We start from the raw sequence: 21,116 nt of genomic DNA, 5'->3' as shown, positions 1-21,116 counted from the left end.
CCCTCTTTTCCCTTAAAGGATCAGGCATATTCTGCCTAGTCATAGCTTCTTCCACTCACAAGGAAGCTACCATATGATAGTGGTCTATTTTAAACTTGTAACCTTTCAGCTCTCAGAAACTTAATTATCAGCTGAGGTAAACTTGCTTCTGCATTCATCTCATATATTCAGCCATCTAGTAGACATCTTAAACTCAACTTGCTGAAAATCTTTCTCTCCCTCTCCCTCCTTCCCTTTCCCCCTCTTTATCTCACTTCCTTGTCTCATTTCTCAACTATTAGACTGATCTTCCTAAAGCACAGGTCTGATAATCTCATCCATCTATTCAATATAGTCCTCTATATCTCTATCTCTTGTTTAGTCATTTCAGTCTTGTCTGACCCTTCATGATCCCATTTAGGGTTTTCTTGGCAAAGATCCTGGAGTATTTTGCATTTCCTTCTCCAGCTCCTCTTACAAGCAGGGTTAAGTTTAAATGGCTTGCTCAGGGTCACACAACTAATGTCCGAGTTCAGATTTGAACCCAGGAAGATGTCTTCCTGACTCCAAGCACAGCACTCTATACATCACCACATAGCTGCCCTTATCTCTAGGATCAAGTTATAAATTCTGTTTGCCTTTCCGTGTTGTTCATCCTACTTTAGCCCCTCCTTTCCTACCATATTATAAAAATATATTTATATATAATTCCCCCTTCCTATGCTCTGTAATCCAGTGTCATAGGCATCCTAGTTATATCTTCCTCAAAGCATTCCTCCCAACTCCAGGGGAGTGTTGAGAGGAAAAAGGCTTCACAACTCTGAATGGCTGGTGTCAAGCCCAAGAACTAAGGAACACAGGAAGAAAGTACCCAAGGACAGGACACCTTGTATATATGAAGAATTCTAAGTGAGGTGAAAACTATAGAATTGTCTGAACCTATCCCTGGGTGGCACAGAAACCAAATGTTACTTAGAAATTAGTTTGGTTTAATGCTTAACTCACAACTCCAGGTTATCCTGATCCTGAAAAACCTTCCAGGGGTCCCAAAGGCTGATGATAGGTCATATCTGGAAATTGCCTCTTCTGAGAAAATTTGCAATGATGGGTTTTAGGGGAACTCTACCTCCACTCAGGCTGGTTTCTCAGAGCCATCCCCAAAGGTGCATTAGAGATCTGATTAATTCAGAGACAACAGAAACCACACCCATCTGAAAGCCTTTGCCCTCAGAGGGTGGTCTTTTACCGGACCCAGAGCTCAGCACTTACAGCTCATTTTAATATGGACCACCCTAAGGTCCCATCAACCAATGGAATTGAATGATTCTAGCCAATTAGCTTTGAGTTGTGTAAGAGCTGCCCTGAGGGAAGGAGGAATGGGTCTGGACTGCAAGAGGCTTCTCTCTTGCCACACATTCTCCCTCTAGGTAATGGAGGGCTTCTGAACTCTGCTTAGAGCAATGTACTCTTGCCACCCGGGGGCTGGCTCTCCCCAGCCCTGCTTCCTGGGACTCCATGCTGGGTGCATTATTGGTGGGAATGTTCTTCAGACATGCTTGCTACCAAAATTGGTGCAATCGCCTTATAAATTTGTAAGTAGCAATATCTCAAACCCCAGCCTGGTTCCTCAAAAAGCAGGCAGAAAAAGGCTAGGCCTCCCAGTATTTTAAATGACACACTCTGTACTAGTTTCCTTGTTCCTTTGAATCTTGTGTGTAATTCATAGAAACTCAGAGAAGAGGGCACTACTTTTTTTTTTTTTTTTGGCTTTCTGCCTCTGACAGATGACTTAAATTTCTTACTAAAATATTTCAGTTCTGGGTTTTATTCTGCGAGAAACAGTGATGGTTTGATACATAGTGGAATTTTCTCAGAATAGCTTGATACATGAGGGGAATCTTGTCAAAGGAAGTATGCCCATGATAGGGAACATCAGGGCAATATTATCTAATGAATTATGTCAACTCAAGAAAGAAGTCAGCTTTTCGGGGCTAGAGATAGAAACCAGTTTGAGCTGGCTCTCGCTGGTGTCCTAGAGAAAGCAGGTAAAAAGTTAACCCTAATCTCTACTGTGCTTGCTTAATAAACTTATTAACTTCTCCCCTTTCTAAAAATATCCACCCCATCTTCAGTCATGGGTCACATGAAGGGGTAGGGTGCACGGCATGCCTAGCAACCTCTAATGGCTTAGGGGAGGGACTGATCACAATCAAGGGGTAGGATTAAATGCTTTCAGCACTGCTACTCACTGATTGGGTCACCCACAGTAAACCATTCTCATAAGAATGCAATAAAGGTTTTTGTCATACCAAAGATGCCTCTAAAAGAACTTTTTTTTGAGGAGGTGATCCGCAACTGTTTTTTTTACAATTCTTCTTCATGATAACTTGTCATTAACAACATTCAGCAAGGACCAGCTCTGACTATCCAAGATGCTCATCACTATATTTTTCATATCATTTTGCAGTATTGCTTAACAGTGTACCAGGATCATGCTTGGCAGCACCCATTTCTAAGGTGGGAGAGAGCTGTTTTCCCCTTGGCCTATGGAGTTTGAATCTTTTGGATTTCTTAGGGTCCCACTACATTCCCACAACATTGGTACTAGGCTTTTTCCCTAGCAGGTAGGTGTGTGTGTGTGTGTGTGTGTGTGTGTGTGTGTGTGTGTGTGTGTGTCTGTGTCTGTGTCTGTGTCTTTTCCACAGGAAGATGAGTATGGAAATAAAATTTGACAAGTAGATAGAGAATGGTTCTGTAGTCAGGAGGACCTGAGTTCAGATCTAACCTCAGACACTTGACCCTTACTAGCTATGTGACCCTGGGCAAATCACATAGCTTAGTGCTTCTCAAAACCAAAATCAAACAACCAAATAAAACAATGGGGGAAGATGACAAGCAAGGCACTTTGTGACTACCTCCTCAAAGAAATCCCAGACTGTTCCAATTGAGTAGTTTTAAAAGCCAGACCATTCTGGGTATAGGCAAAAGCAGAATATCCACCGCTAAACTGGCCTTCCAGTAGTCAAAAGTAGATCCCTGGTATTTACTACATCTCTATCTTAGGTGATGCACACTTAAAATAGGAAAAACTGGAGATAATTCAAAGTAATAACACCAACATTAAGGGTCATTAGGAAAAGCTTCTTGTAGCTGGTCTAATGGGGGGGGGGACAATATGCAAACAACTATGACCAAAGAAGATAATTGGAAGGAAGCTAAGATACTGGGGTGGGGAGTGAGAACATTCTAGGCATGGGAGATAGTTGGTAAAAATGTTATTTCTATATCTTGGAGGCTTATAATAATATGTTTGGTGAATTAAAGTCTTCCAGTCAAGCTGTATAAGGAGATTTCTTTGTATTGAATTGCTTTATACTTTGGTATGAGCAATATGGTTCCTTTCACTTTTTAAGGCTCAACATTATTTCCATGTACCTTGCTATGAACCTCCAGTTCAGTGTTCCCTCTCTCCTCAAATATTGGATATGTGTTTATTGATTTCTTTGTATGTATGCTATATTATGTCAGTAGAATTCAGTTCTTGGAGGACATAAGAGTTTTGTTTTTAACTTTTTTTATTCTTAGATTTTACTAGAGATCTATCTCATGGTAAGGTCTCTATGGTTTTTTAATTGAATTGAATATGATTGCTGAACCTCTGATTTTTGTAATATCATGGGAAATTAAAGAAATGTTGAAAACCCATAGTGCAAGTATTTTTTCAAATGTGGGGAAAAATACCTTCCCCAAAATCTAACTTTGTTGTTTTTTGGAAGTTCTGTCAGCATGACCTGCACTATGATATGTCCTAAAAGGTTTCATGTCTGGCTCCAGCAATTGATTTTATGCTTGTCATAAGAGGACCAAGCACATTTGCGTTATAGATTTTCCACAGCAAGATCTATGAGTACAATATTTTGGGGAACAGAAACTGGAAATCAGTATATCAAGTCTAAAGTTTGCCTCCCTGGAAAGAAAGTCTAGACTGTAAACAGCTAGATTGTCTGGTGTATGGAGCACTGGCCCTGGAGTCAGGAGAACCTGAATTCGAATTGGACCTTAGAAACCTATTAGCTGGGTAACCCCTGACAAGTTAGTGTACTGAGTTTGTCTGTTTCCTCATCTGTAAAATAAGCTGGAGAAGGAAATGACAAAACCACAATCTTTACCAAGAAAAACCCACGAACAGTGCTAAAATGATAAAAATTATCAGATGAGCCCCTCAGGTTGGGAGGTATCCAATACTCTACTAGGGAAGAATAGAGGACAACTACAAATACCTCCAGTTCTAATGAAGAGGCTGAGCCCAAACCAAAAAGAAGCTCAATTGCTAATGTATCTGGTGATGAAAGGAAAGTCAAATCCCATAAAGATCAATATAGCACAGGACCTGGAATGTTATAGCACGTCTATGAACCGAGGAAAGCTGGATATGGTTAGAGAAGATGGAAAGATTAAACATTGACTTCTTGGGTGTCAGTGTATATAAATGGATCGGAATGTGTGAATTTACTTCATGTGATCATTATATATACTACTGTGGGTAAGAATTCCTTCTTTTGTTTGGAGGAGTTGGAGAATGTACACATTGGACACCTGACTTCAGGAAGTCTAGTTACTTTGAGCTCATTTGCTCTTTATGCCTGGCAGAAACACATTTAGGAAGCCCAGCCTGAGGTCTTGGGTCCTAAATGCATACACTAAAGGATTGAGGGCTGGGGGGATGATGTTGTGCAGCACATTGAAGAGCACAGGGATCAGGGGATACTTTCTCCCTGCCAGGTGGGTGACACAACAACAATGACAGTAAAGAAGAAGAGGATGAGAATGAGGTGGGAGCTACACGTGCTCAGGGCTTTGGATGCAGCTTCTGCAGAATTCAGCTTCAGCACAGAGTAGAGAATCAAGGCATAGGAAAGGATGATCAGGCTTAAGTCACATCCCATTATGAGCACAGCCAGGATCATCTGGCAAATGCTGTTGACCCTCCTGTCATCACAGGACAGACTGGTGACCCCCAAGTTAGAACACAGGCAATGGTCTATTTCATTTGAGGAGCAGTAATCTCTCTGAGCAGCCAGCACAGGCACTGGGACAACAACCAGTGCATTTCTGAACACCATGAATATTGTGGCTTTGAAGACAAAAGAGTCTGTGACAATGGTGGGATAACGGAGGGGTTGACAAATGGCCACATATCTGTCAAAAGCCATGCAGAGGAAGATGCCTGACTCCATACCCACAAAATAGTGTATGGCATAAATCTGAGCAAAGCACTCAGGGAGGCTGATGGCTTTGGCGTCAAACCAGAAAATGGCCAATATCTTTGGCATGATGGTGGTGGCCAGGCCCATGTCCACTACAGATAGGATGCTCAGGAACTGGTACATGGGCTGATGCAATTTGGGTTCCTTCCAGATGGTGATAAAGATAAGTAGATTGGCTCCAATGGATGAGATGTAGAGTAATGCCAGAGGTAGAGATAGCCAATGCTGCCAATTGTGTATTCCTGGGAGTCCCAGAAGGATGAATTCTTTGACTTGTAAGTGGGAGCCATTGAAGGGTCTGATAGAAGAAGTCATCATTCTCTAAGAAGAAAATTTCCCCAGAATCATTTTTCTACAATGTGTTCTTTATTTTTTAATTAATTTTTTCTCATGTGTAAAGATATTTTTTGAGTTCCAAATTTTTCTCCCACCCTCCCTTTTCTGTCCTCTCCCAAATCCAACAAGTTTTTTTTGCCATTTAGTAGGATTTGTTAAGTGTCTGTTTGCATGTGGTATAGTATTTAAAAATATTTATACAGAATTCTAGCAATAGAAGCCCTGAGATGCAGAATACAAGGAACTAGGGTCTGTTAATTGCCCAGATTCTGAGTCCAGTCAAACAGCAATGGCTAAGAGAAGACAGAATTGGTGAAGGGCTCTTTTGTGGATGAAACTGTTCTTTATGTAGTGCTATCAATCATGACCATTACTTCCAAGTTCTTTGTTCTCAAGACTACTTAACTTGTAGTAAAACCTGGTACATAGGGGCAGCTAGGTGGTGCAGTGGATAGAACACCGGTCCTGGATTCAGGAGGACCTGAGTTCAAATCCAGCCTCAGACACTTAACACTTACTAGCTGGGTGACCCTGGGCAAGTCACTTAACCCCAATTGCCTCACTAAAAAACAAAAAACAAAATAATAACAAAATCTGCTACATAAAATATCCCTGGCAACACACCTTACTAAAGATAGCAAACACATTGACACACAGGGGGAAACTACCACAGAGAAGCTGAAGGCACCACTATTGTATGTTAATTTCAGGTTCCTATCACTCTCTATTTACAGAGTAAAGTATTGGTGCAGTGGACTTGCTTTTATTTTTTATTTTTTGTTTTTGGAGGGCAATGAGGGTTAAGTGACTTGCCCAGGGTCACACAGCTAGTAAGTGTCAAGTGTCTGAGGCTGGATTTGAACTCAGGTCCTCCTGAATCCAGGGCAGGTGCTTTATCCACTGTGCCACCTAGCTGCCCCAGTGGACTTGCTTTTAAAACAGAAGATATAGTCCTTGGTCTCTGGCCAGGTCTATCTTTGAATTGCATGTGTCTCCACCTTGGACTAGAACTGATGTATTTCTTATGTGAGATTAAAATTGGATATTAGATCATAAATCTCCCCTACTTAACCTTTCCCTTAATTTATTGATTTCCATGCGCTCAAGTCACTTGGTTTAAAGGGGCTATATTTTCTGTCTTGAATTGGTGCTCCTTTTGTTGCACATATATTCTCTCCAGGGCCTGCATCAGAGTTCACAGCAAGTTAGTCTCTGAAATGATAAGTTTCCATACTTCCGAAATCTCATTAATTTCACCAAAGACAGTATGATGGTAAAAATGTGTGCTATGCTGCATAACTGAGAACATATTAGTGATATATACAATAATTCCAAACCATACCCAGAGTATAATGACATATAAATAATAAACGAATGTAAATAGCTGATTATATTAGACATTGTTACATAATCTTCTTTTAGACATTATTACATAATCTTCTTTTAGCAAGTAGACCACATCATCTTATACATGAATTCTCTAGTATAACAGTAGCAGATACTTAAAGTGGTGATTAATTCATCAAAAAGAAATAAGACTTCAATTAGCAAGATTCAATATTCACTTAGGTCTGATGGAAAATAGCTGTTGCTCTCTCATCTCTATAATTCAACTACTCTGCCTCTAGCAGGAAGAAGAATAGATTTCAGGCAAATTTGTCTACCTTTTACTCCCAGAGATTTGTGCCCCACTTTGACCAACTGCTCTTAGCTCTCTTCCATAAAAGTGGCACATTCACCCATTCACCCTTATCCACTTACAGACTCATGTTGGACAACATTGGTATCTCATTCATTCAAGTTGGTCAGAACCTGAGATTGTCCAACTTGCTTTTGAAACTGGTTCTATGAAAACGCATTCCAAGTGAGAACTTATGTGATGTTCCCCTCCTCCCCTCCTGCCTCAGAGTTTAGTAGTGTCAGCACTACTTCTTTTTCTTTTTTTGCAGGACAATGAGGGTTAAGTGACTTGCCCAGGGTCACACAGCTAGGAAGTGTGAAGTGTCTGATGCCAGATTTGAACTCAGGTCCTCCTGAATCCAGGGCCGGTGCTCCATCCACTGTGCCACCTAGCTGCCCCCAGCACTACTCTTAATGGACTTTCTCCCTTTTGTTGATACACTATAGTATTAGACCAGATGGCTCAGGGTACCACTTCATACTTTCAGGTCTCTAATTATCTAGTGCCCTGGTACAGTACAGTGCAGAATTCCTAAAATCTTCACTTTAGTTGTCTTGATTAATGACATTAAGATCACTATTTGAGCCAAAAATGACTTTTAAGTAGCAGAATTTATTGACATTCTCTTATGTCCCCAAATTTTCCTAGATCACCTAGTTTATACCTTTCCTTTGCTACTATTATCCCCAACTCCACATGAAACTTATCTGTGTACTTGTTGCACCATTCTTTCCCCAAATAATTAGAGAATAAACTCCTTGATGACAGAAATGGTGCCATGATTTATTGTCATAGTTATCGGTGAGGGAGCTAGGTAGTATAGTGCATTAGAACACTGGATTTGGAGTATGAAAGACCTGACTTCCAGTACTGCCTCAGATATTTATTGAGAGAATATAGTTAAGTCACTCAGGTTCTGTTTCTTTATCTGTAAAAGGGAAATGATAATAATAGCACCTACCTCCCAGGTTTTCAGAGATGAAATAATATATGTAAAATAGTATATAATGATTTAAGGTAGCTATTGTGCTTATTATATTCACCAAATCTAAGAGTAGCTGAGTCATGGTACAAGTGTAATATAATTGCTTGTTGAATTGAAATAGTGATGGTCCTTTTTGATGGTTGCTCAGTATTATGGTCAATGTGAAGTTTCATGTGAAGATGAAGTAATGGTACTTAAAAATTGCAAGTTTAATAAGTTAGTCATTTTGTATAGTAGCTAGAAAAAATGAGTGTACTATTAGGCTTCAATAATCAAAGTATCATGAAAGTGATAATCTTTTTCTACCCTGTTTTGTACTGATCTGGGATTCCAAGCCCCATTCTCTGGGTGGCATTTTAGTTGAGGCAGTGGAATACTGAGGTTAATGAATGAGGAAAAAGACCTAGATGCGCAAATTATTGTCTGCAGCTCTTTTCACTATAGCCCCAAACTGGAAACTAAATAGGTGCCCTTCTAATGGTAGATAGCTAAAAATTATGGCGTATGCAGATAATAGAATAATATTCTTTAGAAGAAATAATAAAATAGACAGTTTCAGAGATAATTGGGAAGACCTTTATGAACTGAAGCAGATTTAAGTGAGCAGGGCAAATCATGACATTATAGAAAAAAGCAACTTTGGAAACCTTTAGAACTCTGATCCATGCTGTGATAAATGATGAGTCCAGAGGACTGAAGATGAAACACGCTACCCATTTACTGGCAGAGAAGTGATGGACTTCAAATGGAGAATTACTTATGTAAATTTGGACTGACAAATTTGAATCTTTTTAATTGATAGACTATCCATATTTTTATTGGGGTCTTATATGTTTTATTGTTCTACTGGGGTGCAGTGGGAAAGAGGGATAATAAATCCTTGCCAGAATCAAAGAGTTTATTAAAAATAACCTCGAGATTCTACAATTCTATAATTGTACAATGCTTGAGGTATGGACACTTGCTACACTGCTTAAGGCAAACAGTTCTGACATCTCTAGGACTTTTCCTTTTTCATGTGGAAATTTTTTAGTTTAGGAAACAGGATCAAAATACTGCCTTTTTCTCATCGAGTTAAAACAATCCTCACTCAGCCTTATAAAATGTTTTGTGAACACTTCTGTTGTTTGCCAGGGGATTGTTAAATGACTGATGTTTGAGTCACAAAAATTCTGTTATTGAGGTGCCAGCACCTCCTTGCCAAGGTTTCTCTCCCCGTAAGAAGCTGGGCTCCTCCCTTCTATGGCACAGTTCACAATCAATTGTGGATACAAAAACTAAGAGTTTCTCCACCACCATCCAGCCAAGGTTTTTGATAATCAAATGAAGACTCAGAGACCAGGACCATGGTACTCACCATGACCATTGATAGATGTGGGATCCTATAGTAATCAAACCTTCAGGAGTCAAGTCAAGGGGATGAGTTGAACTCGGAGGTAAAAGTAAGTACAGACTTACAGGAGAGAAATAAGATTTTATAGAGGATGCAAAGCAATTAAAGAGAAGCATAGAGATCATATGAGGCACTTGATTAATGGGAGGAGGAAGGACTAAAGAAAGGTTACTGTATCCCTCAGAGATGTATTGCAAGAAAGTAAGCCCAAGAGGCAGCCCAAGTTAGGGGCAATGATTCTACTGACATTAATTATAAAGTTTGATGACACAGTATAGAATGCTTTGATCTATGAAATGTAAGTGCTGCTGAAATGTGTGCTAATATAATTTTTCTTGCAAGTCATTTTTAAATTCATGAGGATAATTTCTCTTCCCCTACAGGAAAGTAGAAGGAGAACATGATAAGAGAAGTATGTGGGGAGGGGTGATAGAATGGAGGGTAAATTGTGTAGGTAAAAGACAAGCAAAACCCTTCTAAGGATGTACAGAGTAAAAGGAGAGAGAGAGTTTAGGATAAATTAAGGGGATAGGATGGAGAGAAATGCACAGTAATCATAACTGTGAGAGAAATTTAGAGGAACTTTCTTTAATAGACTCCACCTCTCAAATAAATAGAAAATAGAGTCAAATTTGTAAAAATAGGAGCCATTCCTCAACTGATAAATGGCCAAAGCATATGAACAAGCAGTTTTCAGACAAAGTAATCAAAGTTATCTAAAGTCATATGAAAAAATGCTTTAAATCTGTATTGATTAAAGAAATGCAAATTAAAATAAGTGAGCTACCACTTCACACCCATTAAATTGATTAATATGACAGAAAAGGAAAATGACAAATGTTGGAATGGATGTGGGAAAATTGCCACAGTTGGTGAGGTTGTATACTGATTCAATCTTTGTGTGTGTGTGTGTGTGTGTGTGTGTGTGTGTGGCAATTGGGGTTAAGTGACTTGCCCTGGGTCAAACAGCTGAGGTCAAATTTGAACTCTGGTCCTCCTGACTCCAGGGCTAGTGCTCTATCCACTGTGCCACCTAGTTGCCCCATGATTCAATTATTTTAGAGAGCAATTTGGAACTATTCCCAAAGGCCTATAAAATTATGCATTTCTTTTGACCAAGCAATACCACTACTAGGTCTATATCCCAAAGAGATTTAAAAAAAGAAAAAGGACTTATGTGTACAAAAATATTTATAGCAGCTCTTTAATGATTACAAAGAATTGGAAATTGAGGGGCTCTCCATCAATTGGGGAATGACTGAAAAAATCCTTGTATATGATTGTAATGGAATATTGTGCCATAAGAAATAATGAGCAGGTTGCTCTCAGAAAAACCTGTAATCACTTATATGAAAAAGTGAAATGAGCAGAACCAGGAGAACATTTTACACAATAACAGCAATACTGTATGATAATCAATTGTAAAGGACTTTACAATACAATGATCCAAGACAATTATGAAGGATTTATGATTAAAAATGCTTTCCATCTTCAGAGAGAAAATGGATGGAGTCTGAATGCAGATCAAAGAATACTTTTTTCTTTTCTCTCTCTCTCTCTCTCTCTCTCTCTCTCTCTCTCTCTCTCTCTCTCTCTCTCTCTCTCTCTCTCTCTCTCTCTCTCTCTCCTCTGTGTTTTCTTCCACAGCATTACTAATGAAGAAATGTGTTTTGTGTGACTGCACCTATATCAAATTTCTCACCTTCTCAATGAGGGAAAGAGTTTGTACTGTAAAAGGTACAATCAAACTTCCTGTCACCCTATCACTAAACATCATAAGCTTCCTTCTTACCTTCTCTGCCACATCCAATCTATTGCCGATGCTTATTGATTTTAGTTCTGCAACATTTTTCCTTGGTACCCCCTTTTTTCCTGTGTTACCACCATCAATGCAGTGGAGGATTCCATCAACTAATGTCAGGATTGTTATGATCACCTTCTAGTTGGTCTCCCTCAAGTCCCCCCTACTCCTGTCCAGCTACCACTTGGCTATCAAAGTGATGTTTCTAAAGAAAAAAAATCTGGCTATATCAATCTACCATTAGTTAAATCCATTGGGTCTGTATTATTTTCAGGATCAAATATAAATTCTTCTGTTTGACTTTGAAAATCCTACATAACCTTATCTCTTCTCACCTTTTCCAGTCATCTTTTAATAGATTCCTTTCATTGTCCTCTATGACATAATGACTGGTCTTCTTACTGGTAATTATGATAAACAGATTTAAGATTTGCAAGGTATTTTACATATATTAACTTATTTGATCTTCAAAATAACTCTGCAAGATAGGTGCTGTTGTCATTCCTGTTCTATAGTTGAGGAAACTGAGGTGGATAAGAGTTAAGTGACTTGTCCAAGGCAGCATGATTAAATGTCTAAGGCCAGTCTTGAAGTCAGTCTGACTCTAGGACCAGCGTGCTATCCACTTTACTACTTAGTTGCCTCAAGTAGGCATTTAATAAATGTTTATTGATTTGACTCCTCCCACCTCCAATATCATATTACTATATGACTCACTATTCAGAGTTTATCAATATGCCCCTTCCCTTCAAATGCAGATTATATTGACTTTAACTATAATTTAATAAATATTTAGGTACTTGGATTCAGATTCTAAGGGAACATCTCTAGACTCCTAGATTTGAGTTTAGTTTCCTAAATCCCTAATCTATTTTGAAGTATTCATCAAATACATAATAGGAAGACAAATGCATATGGAGACAGAGGACTTGAGCTTGAATTCTGAAATATTATATATCTTAATGCATGATGTTGGGGAGTTTCTTAAGTTCCTTGGGCCTCAGTTTTCTCACTTGTAAAATGAAAAGGTAACTTCTAAAGTCTTTACCAGCACTAAATTTTACAGTTTTAAGATTTTATGTCCCGAATTATTCTTTTAGGAAAATCCTTAAATTTATGTTTCAAATTTATTGTCTTAAAACCTACTCTTAGGTCTACTAGACTGCCTTGCAAGCCACTACTTCACATCACTTGAACTTTGCTTAATTAGAAATTGATTACTCCAAAAAAAAATTTAATTCTTCCCTTCTCACAATAAATTCAACAAATTTCATGAATACTAGTGTTATTGGCATAGAGATCCTAACCTGAAAGTAAAAACTGAGATTTTATACTAGCCATAAAACAGAAGAAAATGTAGGTGTGTGGTTTTTTTTTATTTTTGGTGAGGCATTTGGGGTTAAGTGACTTGCCCAGGGTCACACAGCTAGTAAGTGTTAAGTGTCTGAGGCCGGATTTGAACTCAGGTCCTTCTTACTCCAGGGCCGGTGCTCTATACACTTTGCCACCTAGCTGCCCAGGTATTTTTCTTGATGGCAGATATTCATAATAAAGTAAACAAAAAATATGGATCTAAAAAGGGGGGAAAGGCTTATATCTTTTTTGTCACTTAGTTCTTGTTTTTTTTTAATTTAAAAATTTTATTTGTGATATGTAATTATATATTTTATACATGTATCAAACATAGATATATACAGAGACATATGATAATGTGTAAATGTAAATTTTCTATATCACATTTAGATATACTTAGATATAGTCTAATAATATAACTGCCCTAAGGCAAGGTGGTGCTTCAGCAGCTACAGGACCAAGTTGACTGGAATAATAAGCTATTGGGTGCTGGACAGGTCCTAATTTGTGAGTCAGGACCTCAGAAGCCACTCCATTCTGTTCCTGTACAAAAAGAGTAAAAGACTTAGTGTAGTCTGGGAGTCCTAGTGCAGGTGCTGATAACAATGCCCCTTTTAATTCTGTTATAGCTGAAAGATGCTGGGAATCCAGCTGTAAAGGTTCTGGGACAGAATTTTTGGTTAGAGATGTAAGAGGCTTAGTAATTTCACCCAAAGAGGGTATCCGTTGTCTGCGATATCCAGCTGCTCCCAGAATAGCCCTTAGCTGCTTCTTAGTAGAGGGATGGCTCCCTAACTGGAACAAAGAAAGGGATATGTTGGACAATTAAAGTGATTAAAAAAAGATATCAATAAAAATACAAAAAAAGGAAAAAGTTTAATTAAAAATTTTTTATTTTCAATATTTAGAATTTTGTTTTCCCAAATTGCATGTAACATACATATTTTGACACCAACTTTTTAGAACTTTGTAAATTCTCTTCCTCCCTCCCTCCCCACCACCCCCAAGAACTCAAGCAATTCAATATAATCTACACATGAGCAGTCATGCAAAATATTTCCACATTAGCCAGGTTGTGAAAGAAAATAGACAAAGACAAAACTTCAGATAAAGAAGCTAACAAAAATTATGCTTCAATCTGCATTCAGATACCATCAGTTTTCTCTCTGTAGATGGATTGCATTTTTCATAAGACCTTCAGCGTTTTCTTGGATCGTTGCATTGCTGAAAATAACCAAGTAATTCACAGCAGATCATCTTATAATATTGCTATTATTTTGTATACAGCACATTTCACTTTGCACCAGCTCATGTAGCTCTTTCCAGGTAAAACGGACAAAGTTTAAAAGAAAATCAAAATAGTACTAACTTTGCAATCACAGGACTTGAATATGAATCCTGGATCTGCTTCTTCCTACCAATACGACCCTGGATAAGTCAGTTAGTCTCTTTGGGCTTCAGTTTCTTCATCTGTAAAATGAAGAGTTTGGACTCTACCTTCTACATCTTCTACCTCTAAATTGATGACCCAGTAACATCTGGGGTATGGTTAGCAATGATTCATCTAATATGAATCAGCCTGTGAGCCTCTACCTACAGGAAGTTTTGTTTTTCCCCAAATCTGAAATATTTTCCAATGGCCTAGACTCAGAAGAAGCTCTATTACTGTCTCTCTTGATTGTGCCAGCTACCTTCTTACCCAGAAAGTTCTCTCTGTGTTGATGGTCTCCTTGTCCTAAAACATCTCTCTCTCTCTCTCTCTTTCTGGCCTTTTCCCTTTGGCCCATCTTTCCACAATCAAGGCCCACTTCTCCCATTAGTAAACTCCTCCCAGAACCTCCATTTTGAGGAAGGACTCAGGACAGCCATCTTTCATTCCTCTTCTGGCTTTGCAGCTGACATTCTGGACATTGTCACCATAATACATTAGAGTGAGTACCTTCCCCTAACTCTTCCACCTCAGTTTTTGTTTTGTTTTGTTTTTGCGGGTCAATTTGGGTCAAGTGACTTTCCCAGGGTCACATAGCTAGTAATTAAGTGTCTGAGGCTGGATTTGAACTCAGGTCCTCCTGAATCCAGGGCCAGTGCTCTATCTACTGTGCTACCTAGCTGCCCCAAAGACTATTTTTTTTGGAGGCAATTGGGATTAAGTGACTTGCCCAGGGTCACACAGCTAGTAAGTGTCAAATGTCTGAGACTGGATTTGAACTCAGGTCCTCCTGACTCCAGGGCTGGTGCACTATCCACTGTGCCACCTAGCTGCCCCTTTCTTTTATGTTTTGATTGTGTTTGTAACTCCAGAGCTTAGCACAGTGCCTGGCAAATAGGAAGCTCTTACTAAATGCTTGCTGATTTATTGACTAAGAAACTGTGACCTAGGACCAGCAGAAAGTCTTGCCTGTTTTGTCACTGCAGAGTCTTCGATCTGGAGGCTCCTTTCATCTGTCTAACAGGACACTGTCACCTCCAAATAGCAAGTTCTTCAGAACAAAGATCAAGGTGGTCTCACCTGGCTAAAGCATGTAGGTTTAGTCTTTTCTTTGGAATTCTCTTTTCAATGCAGGTTTGCTTCCTATGATCAGACATTTCAACCTAGCTTAAAGTTACCATTACATTTTCTTCCCAAATTTTTATCTAAACAATAAGCTCAGTCTTAATATTTGCTCAATGGGGGCAGCTAGGTGGCGAAGTGGATAGAGCACCAGCCCTGGAGTCAGGAGGACCTGAATTCAAATCTGACCCCAGACACTTAACACTTACTAGCTGTGTGACCCTAAGCAAGTCACTTAGCCCCAACTGCCTCACTAAACAAAAAAAAATTTTTTTCTCAATAACTGCCAAACAGATCAAAGGTGTGGTTTCCTCAGTTTTCAAACCTTAAAGTTCTTTTATTCTCTTATGTTAATAACTGGATGGGGAAACTGACACAGAAAAAAATATGCCCAGGGACAAGTTCATTATTTCTGCTATTTCAACCTCATTTCTCTCATCTTTATGTGAGGGTATGGCCAATCAAATTCTGAGAGGGGCTTTGGCCTATATATCTCTTTCCTTACATCTCATTGTCTTTCTCTTTTTAAAAAATTATTGCTCTTCTCATCATCATCTTTCCCCACCTTATTCACCTCCATTTATTACATGATCCATATACACTTGACTTTTTTTCATTCTTCCCAGAAGACACTCCATTTCCTAAGTTGGTACATTTTCACTGGCTATTCTCATTCCTGGAACTTTCTGCTCATTTGTTCCTCGTCACTTTCATAGATTCTCTCAAGTGTCAACTAAAATTTCTCCTTTTTTTAAGAAGCTGTTCCTTATCCCCTTTGATGCTACTGCCTTTCTTCTGTAATTATCTCCAATCAATCCTGTAAATATCTTATTTGTACATGGTTGTTTGTATGTTGTCTTCCCTTATAGACTGCGAACTCCTTGAGAGAAGGAAAAAAACATTTTTTTTGCCTTTCTTTGTATCCTAGCATTGATTAACGTATTTGGTATATAATATGCACTTAACAAATACTTGATTTTTTGAGCTTATTTTGTATCTTTCCAGCTCTTTTCATATGCCAAGGCATATATGGGCTTATATACAGTTACTCAGTAGATATCTTGTTAAGAGTTTGGAAGCCCTGAGCAAATATGCTTAAGAAACATTCTAGTGACTTGTGAGAGAAGAAATCCCAAGGAAACACATGATTGTTAGCCTCTCCTATGACCATGCTGTGAGGTATCTATCAGAACTTCATTTAACTGACACTTAGAAAGTCCCTGGAGCAGCTATGAGGACAGCAAATAAAAGTCAATGTAGATCTAGTCAGATGGGGTGAAGCACATGTAGTTTGACCTGAGAGAGAGACTACTTGGTCACCTTTCCCTTAAAGCAGACAATGCTTTGAGGTGTGTATGTGTGTGTAGGGTTGTAATCCTATACCCACTGGGTGCAGAAGAATGGATGAGAGAGATGAGATTTCAGACCACATTAAGATCATCAGATTTTCTGCTGTTGGGGGGTTTTTAAAGCTAGTGTTGTTATTTTTGTTTGCTCCAGAGTAAAGTCCAGTTGACTTGCATGGGAATTAGAAATCCTATATGTTCACACAAAGTTGGGAAAGAGATTAGAAGCTCAACAGATAGAAGGACCAGCCACTGGATAAATTTTGCATTATTATTGGCCACATTCATACCCTAACATGACAGAAACCTAGAGCAAGGCACTGAAATGTCCTAGACATGTAAGGTAAGAGTGAAAGAGAACTCAGGCCATAGATGGGCAAGGTCCTGCTTGAAGATAATTTTTGGTCCTCAAGCTCTGTGCTACATTTAGCATAACTGACGAACTTCTGTATATTCTTTCTTCCTCATTCCCCCCTCCTCCTATTTCTCTTGCTTATAATGATGATTTCTTATCATCTTAATTTTGAGGATGATCATCTGTATTCTATCCTCTACTTGTGAGTGGAAACCAAGGCTCTCTCCTGGCTTCTCTCTCCCTCTCTCTGTCTTTCTGTCTCTCTCTCTCTCTCTCTGTCCTCTTTCTCTTCCCTTCCCCTTTCATGCCCATAAACAGTGAAACAATGTTCAATTTGTTGGTGTAAATGAGTGAATATCAGAGGATAAGCAGGGATGAGTGAATTGCAAGGTATTATGCAAATCTCTTTACTTCATCTTCCCTCCAAAATCTATGGCTTTTTAGAATTTTCATATTACTGTCCTAGGCACTATCATCTTTCCAGTCATCTAAGTTCACAAATTTTGGTTTCATCTAACCTCCTAACACCCCCTCTCTCTACCTATCCAGACTATTGCCAAATATATTCTTTCTACCTCTAAAAACATCTCTCAATCTTCTCCTAGTTTCTATTTTTATGCAGACTCTTGACACCCAGTTTCAGAACATTAACACTTCTTGCCTGGAGTTTCATAAGCACCTCCCAAGTGGTTTCCCTGCCTCAAGTCTCTCCCTTCTACAATCCATCCTCTCTCCACACATGCCATAGGTATGTGTGACCATGTCACTTCCCTCACAAAATTCCAGGTACTATAGGATCAAATATTCCATATTTATCTCATCCTTTAAAATTTTTATTTTGCATAAGTTTTACAATGTACATAATTCTCAGTATAGCAGAGCACTTGTAATTATGCAAATTTATAAATATTGAAGATCAACCTCTATTTTTCCCCTACTTGCAAATAGGGATGTGTGAGGTTATAAGAAAAAAAGGGACTTGGAGTTCACTCGCCAGTATATAAGGAAGAATACTATCTTGTGGCTTGCCAGTCCAACTGGGTTTCAGGAAACTTGGAGTTTGCAAACCATTAGTTTCAATGTAAAGCAAGTACTTCTATGGCATAAATATCCTTTATACAGAGTATTTAATGTCTTACTTTCAAAAGTTAAAAGGATGGAAACTACATAGATTCAAAAATGAATGTTTGCTGTTGTTCATTTTTTCAGTCATTTCTAACCCCTTAAGTTTTCTTGGCAAAGATACCAGAGTGGTTTGTCATTTCCTTCTCCATTTCGTTTTACAGATGAGGAAACTGAGGCAAACAGGGTTAAGTGACTTGCCCAGGGTCACAGAGGTAGTAAGTGTCTGAGGGCAGATTTGAACTCAGAAGATTCATCTTTTTTTAACTCCAGGCTCTGCACCCTATCCACTGTACTACCTAGCTGCCCATAAATAAATGTGTGAGATCTTAGTTGTGTGCCAAGTCTGCCAGTTTACACTCTTCATTATAAGCAAAGTGGGATCATTTGCATTCATCCAAGGCATTGTTAAGTAGTAACAATAGATCATGATCTGTGATAAAATTCTTTGGGTCATTAGAATTCCCATGATGTGTCCTGATATTATGCCCTAAATGAATCATAAATGCTAGGAAACACTCTGAAGATATAGCAAACACTTGTGGGACACTTTAACTGTTGCTTGGCTAGAAAAAAAATCCACCTGGGTTTCCATTTGTCTGGAGGAGATGGAGATTGTACACATTGGAAACGTGACTTCAGGAAGTCTAGTTACTTTGAGCTCATTTGCTCTTCATACCTGGCAGAAACACCCTCTGGAAGCCCAGCCTGAGGTCTTGGGTCCTAAATGCATACACTAAAGGGTTGAGGGCTGGGGGGATGATGTTGTGCAGCACATTGAAGAGCACAGGGATCAGGGGATACTTTCTCCCTGCCAGGTGGGTGACACAAATAACAACAATGACAGTAAAGAAGAAGAGGATGAGGATGAGGTGGGAGCTACAGGTGTTCAGGGCCTTGGATGCAGCTTCTGCAGAATTCAGCTTCAGCACAGAGTAGAGAATCAAGACATAGGAAAGGATGATCAGGCTTAAGTCACTCCCCATTATGAGCACAGCCAGGATCATCTGGCAAATGCTGTTGACCCTTCTGTCATCACAGGACAGACTGGTGACCCCCAAGTTAGAACACAGGCAATGGTCTATTTCATTTGAGGAGCAGTAATCTCTCTGAGCAGCCAGCACAGGCACTGAGATGGAAAGTAGTCCATTTCTGAGCACCATGAATATTGTGGCTTTGAAGACAAAAGAGTCTGTGACAATGGTGGGATAACGGAGGGGTTGACAAATGGCCACATATCTGTCAAAAGCCATGCAGAGGAAGATGCCTGACTCCATACCCACAAAATAGTGTATGGCATAAATCTGAGCAAAGCACTCAGGGAGGCTGATGGCTTTGGCATCAAACCAGAAAATGGCCAATATCTTTGGCATGATGGTGGTGGCCAGGCCCATGTCCACTACAGATAGGATGCTCAGGAACTGGTACATGGGCTGATGCAATTTGGGTTCCTTCCAGATGGTGATAAAGATAAGTAGATTGGCTCCAATGGATGAGAGGTAGAGTAATGCCAGAGGTAGAGATAGCCAATGCTGCCAACTGTGGATTCCTGGGAGTCCCAGAAGGATGAATTCTTTGACTTGTAAGTGGGAGCCATTGAAGGGTCTGGTAGAATGAGTCATCATTCTCTAAGAAGAAAATTTCCCCAGAATCATTATTCTACAACATATCATCTACCATTCAGTAGGATTTGTTAAGTGTCTGTTTGCCTATGGTATGGTATTCCAAAATGTACACACAGAATTCTAGTCATAGAAGCCTTCTCCCTTAAGGCCTTGCAGTGCTAAGAAATAGCAGGATTTGGGGGCAGCTAGGTGGCACAGTGGATAGAGCACTGGCCCTGGAGTCAGGAGTACCTGAGTTTGAATCCAGCCTCAGACATTTAACACTTACTAGCTGTGTGACCCTGGGCAAGTCACTTAACCCCAATTGCCTCACTAAAAAAAAAAAAAAACAAATCAAAACGAAAAAAAAAAAGAAATAATAGGATTTGGGGATGCAGAATACAAGGAACTGGGGTCAGTTAATTGCCTAGATTCTGAGTCTAGTCACACAGCAATGGCTAACTGAAGAGAGAATTGGTGAAGGGCTCTTTTGTGGGTGAAATTGCTCTTTATCTAGTGCTATTGATCATGACCATTCCTCCATGTTCTTTGTTCTCAAGACTACAGGTAACTTATAATAAAACCTGCTACATAAAACTTCCCTGGGGACACACCCCACTAAAGACAGCACACACATTGATACACAGGGTAAAGCTGCCACAGAGCATGTGACCCTGAAGACCCCACTATTCTATGTTTATCTCAGGTTCCTATCACTCTCTATTTATAGATAATTTAGTCTAAAGTACTGTTGCGGTAGACTTGATTTTAAAATAGAAGATATGGCCCATGGTCTCTGTGTGGGTCTATCTTCAAATTCCATTTGGCAAAGTCTTAGAGAAGGACTGGTGCACTCTTTAGGACTAAAGGCAACAGCTGCTACTTTCTCATCTCTGTAGCTCAACTGCTCTACCTTTAGCAGGATGAAGAATAAGTATCAGACAAAGATTTGTTTATATTTCCTTGTGCTCCACTTTGGCCTATTACTTATAGCTATCTTCTATATAAAAGTCACACACACATACTCTCTTCCTTATTCACATCAGGCAACATTGGTATTTCAGTCATTCAAGCTGGTCAGAACCTGAGATCGTCCAACTTGCTTTAAAATATGACTCTATGAAAACAGGTACCAACTGAGAACATAAGAGTTCCCCTCACCCCTGTGTGTAACACTTGTCTAGATTTATAGCAGCATCACCTTTCTTCTCAATGGACCTTCTTCCTTTCTTTGGTGCATTGTAGTATTAGACCATATGATGTAGGGTACCACTTCATCATTCCAGACTTCTAATTATATAATGCCCTGATACAGTCATATGTTTCTAAGTCTTCATTCAAGC

General features: G+C 39.2%; 1 protein-coding gene and 1 pseudogene across 1 annotated transcript; both read right to left on the bottom strand.

The window, feature by feature from the left end:
* Nucleotides 1-4,605: 4,605 nt before the first annotated feature.
* Nucleotides 4,606-5,561, bottom strand: LOC122748087 (annotated as a pseudogene).
* A 13,270-nt stretch (nucleotides 5,562-18,831) lies between these two features.
* On the bottom strand, nucleotides 18,832-19,791 carry LOC122748086 (olfactory receptor 56B1-like). The gene has a single exon (XM_043993809.1). It carries the CDS (start codon nucleotides 19,789-19,791, stop codon nucleotides 18,832-18,834), a length of 960 nt encoding a protein of 319 aa, XP_043849744.1.
* Nucleotides 19,792-21,116: the final 1,325 nt, after the last annotated feature.

Source organism: Dromiciops gliroides, chromosome 3, assembly GCF_019393635.1.
Source record: "Dromiciops gliroides isolate mDroGli1 chromosome 3, mDroGli1.pri, whole genome shotgun sequence".
In the NCBI taxonomy this organism is placed as follows: Eukaryota; Metazoa; Chordata; class Mammalia; order Microbiotheria; family Microbiotheriidae; genus Dromiciops; species Dromiciops gliroides.
This window is presented reverse-complemented; position numbering and strand designations above follow the sequence as displayed.

Coding starts and splice junctions, on each gene's coding strand:
- LOC122748086 (XM_043993809.1), bottom strand. CDS start 19,791: ATGACTCATTCTACCAGACCCTTCAATGGCTCCCACTTACAAGTCAAA.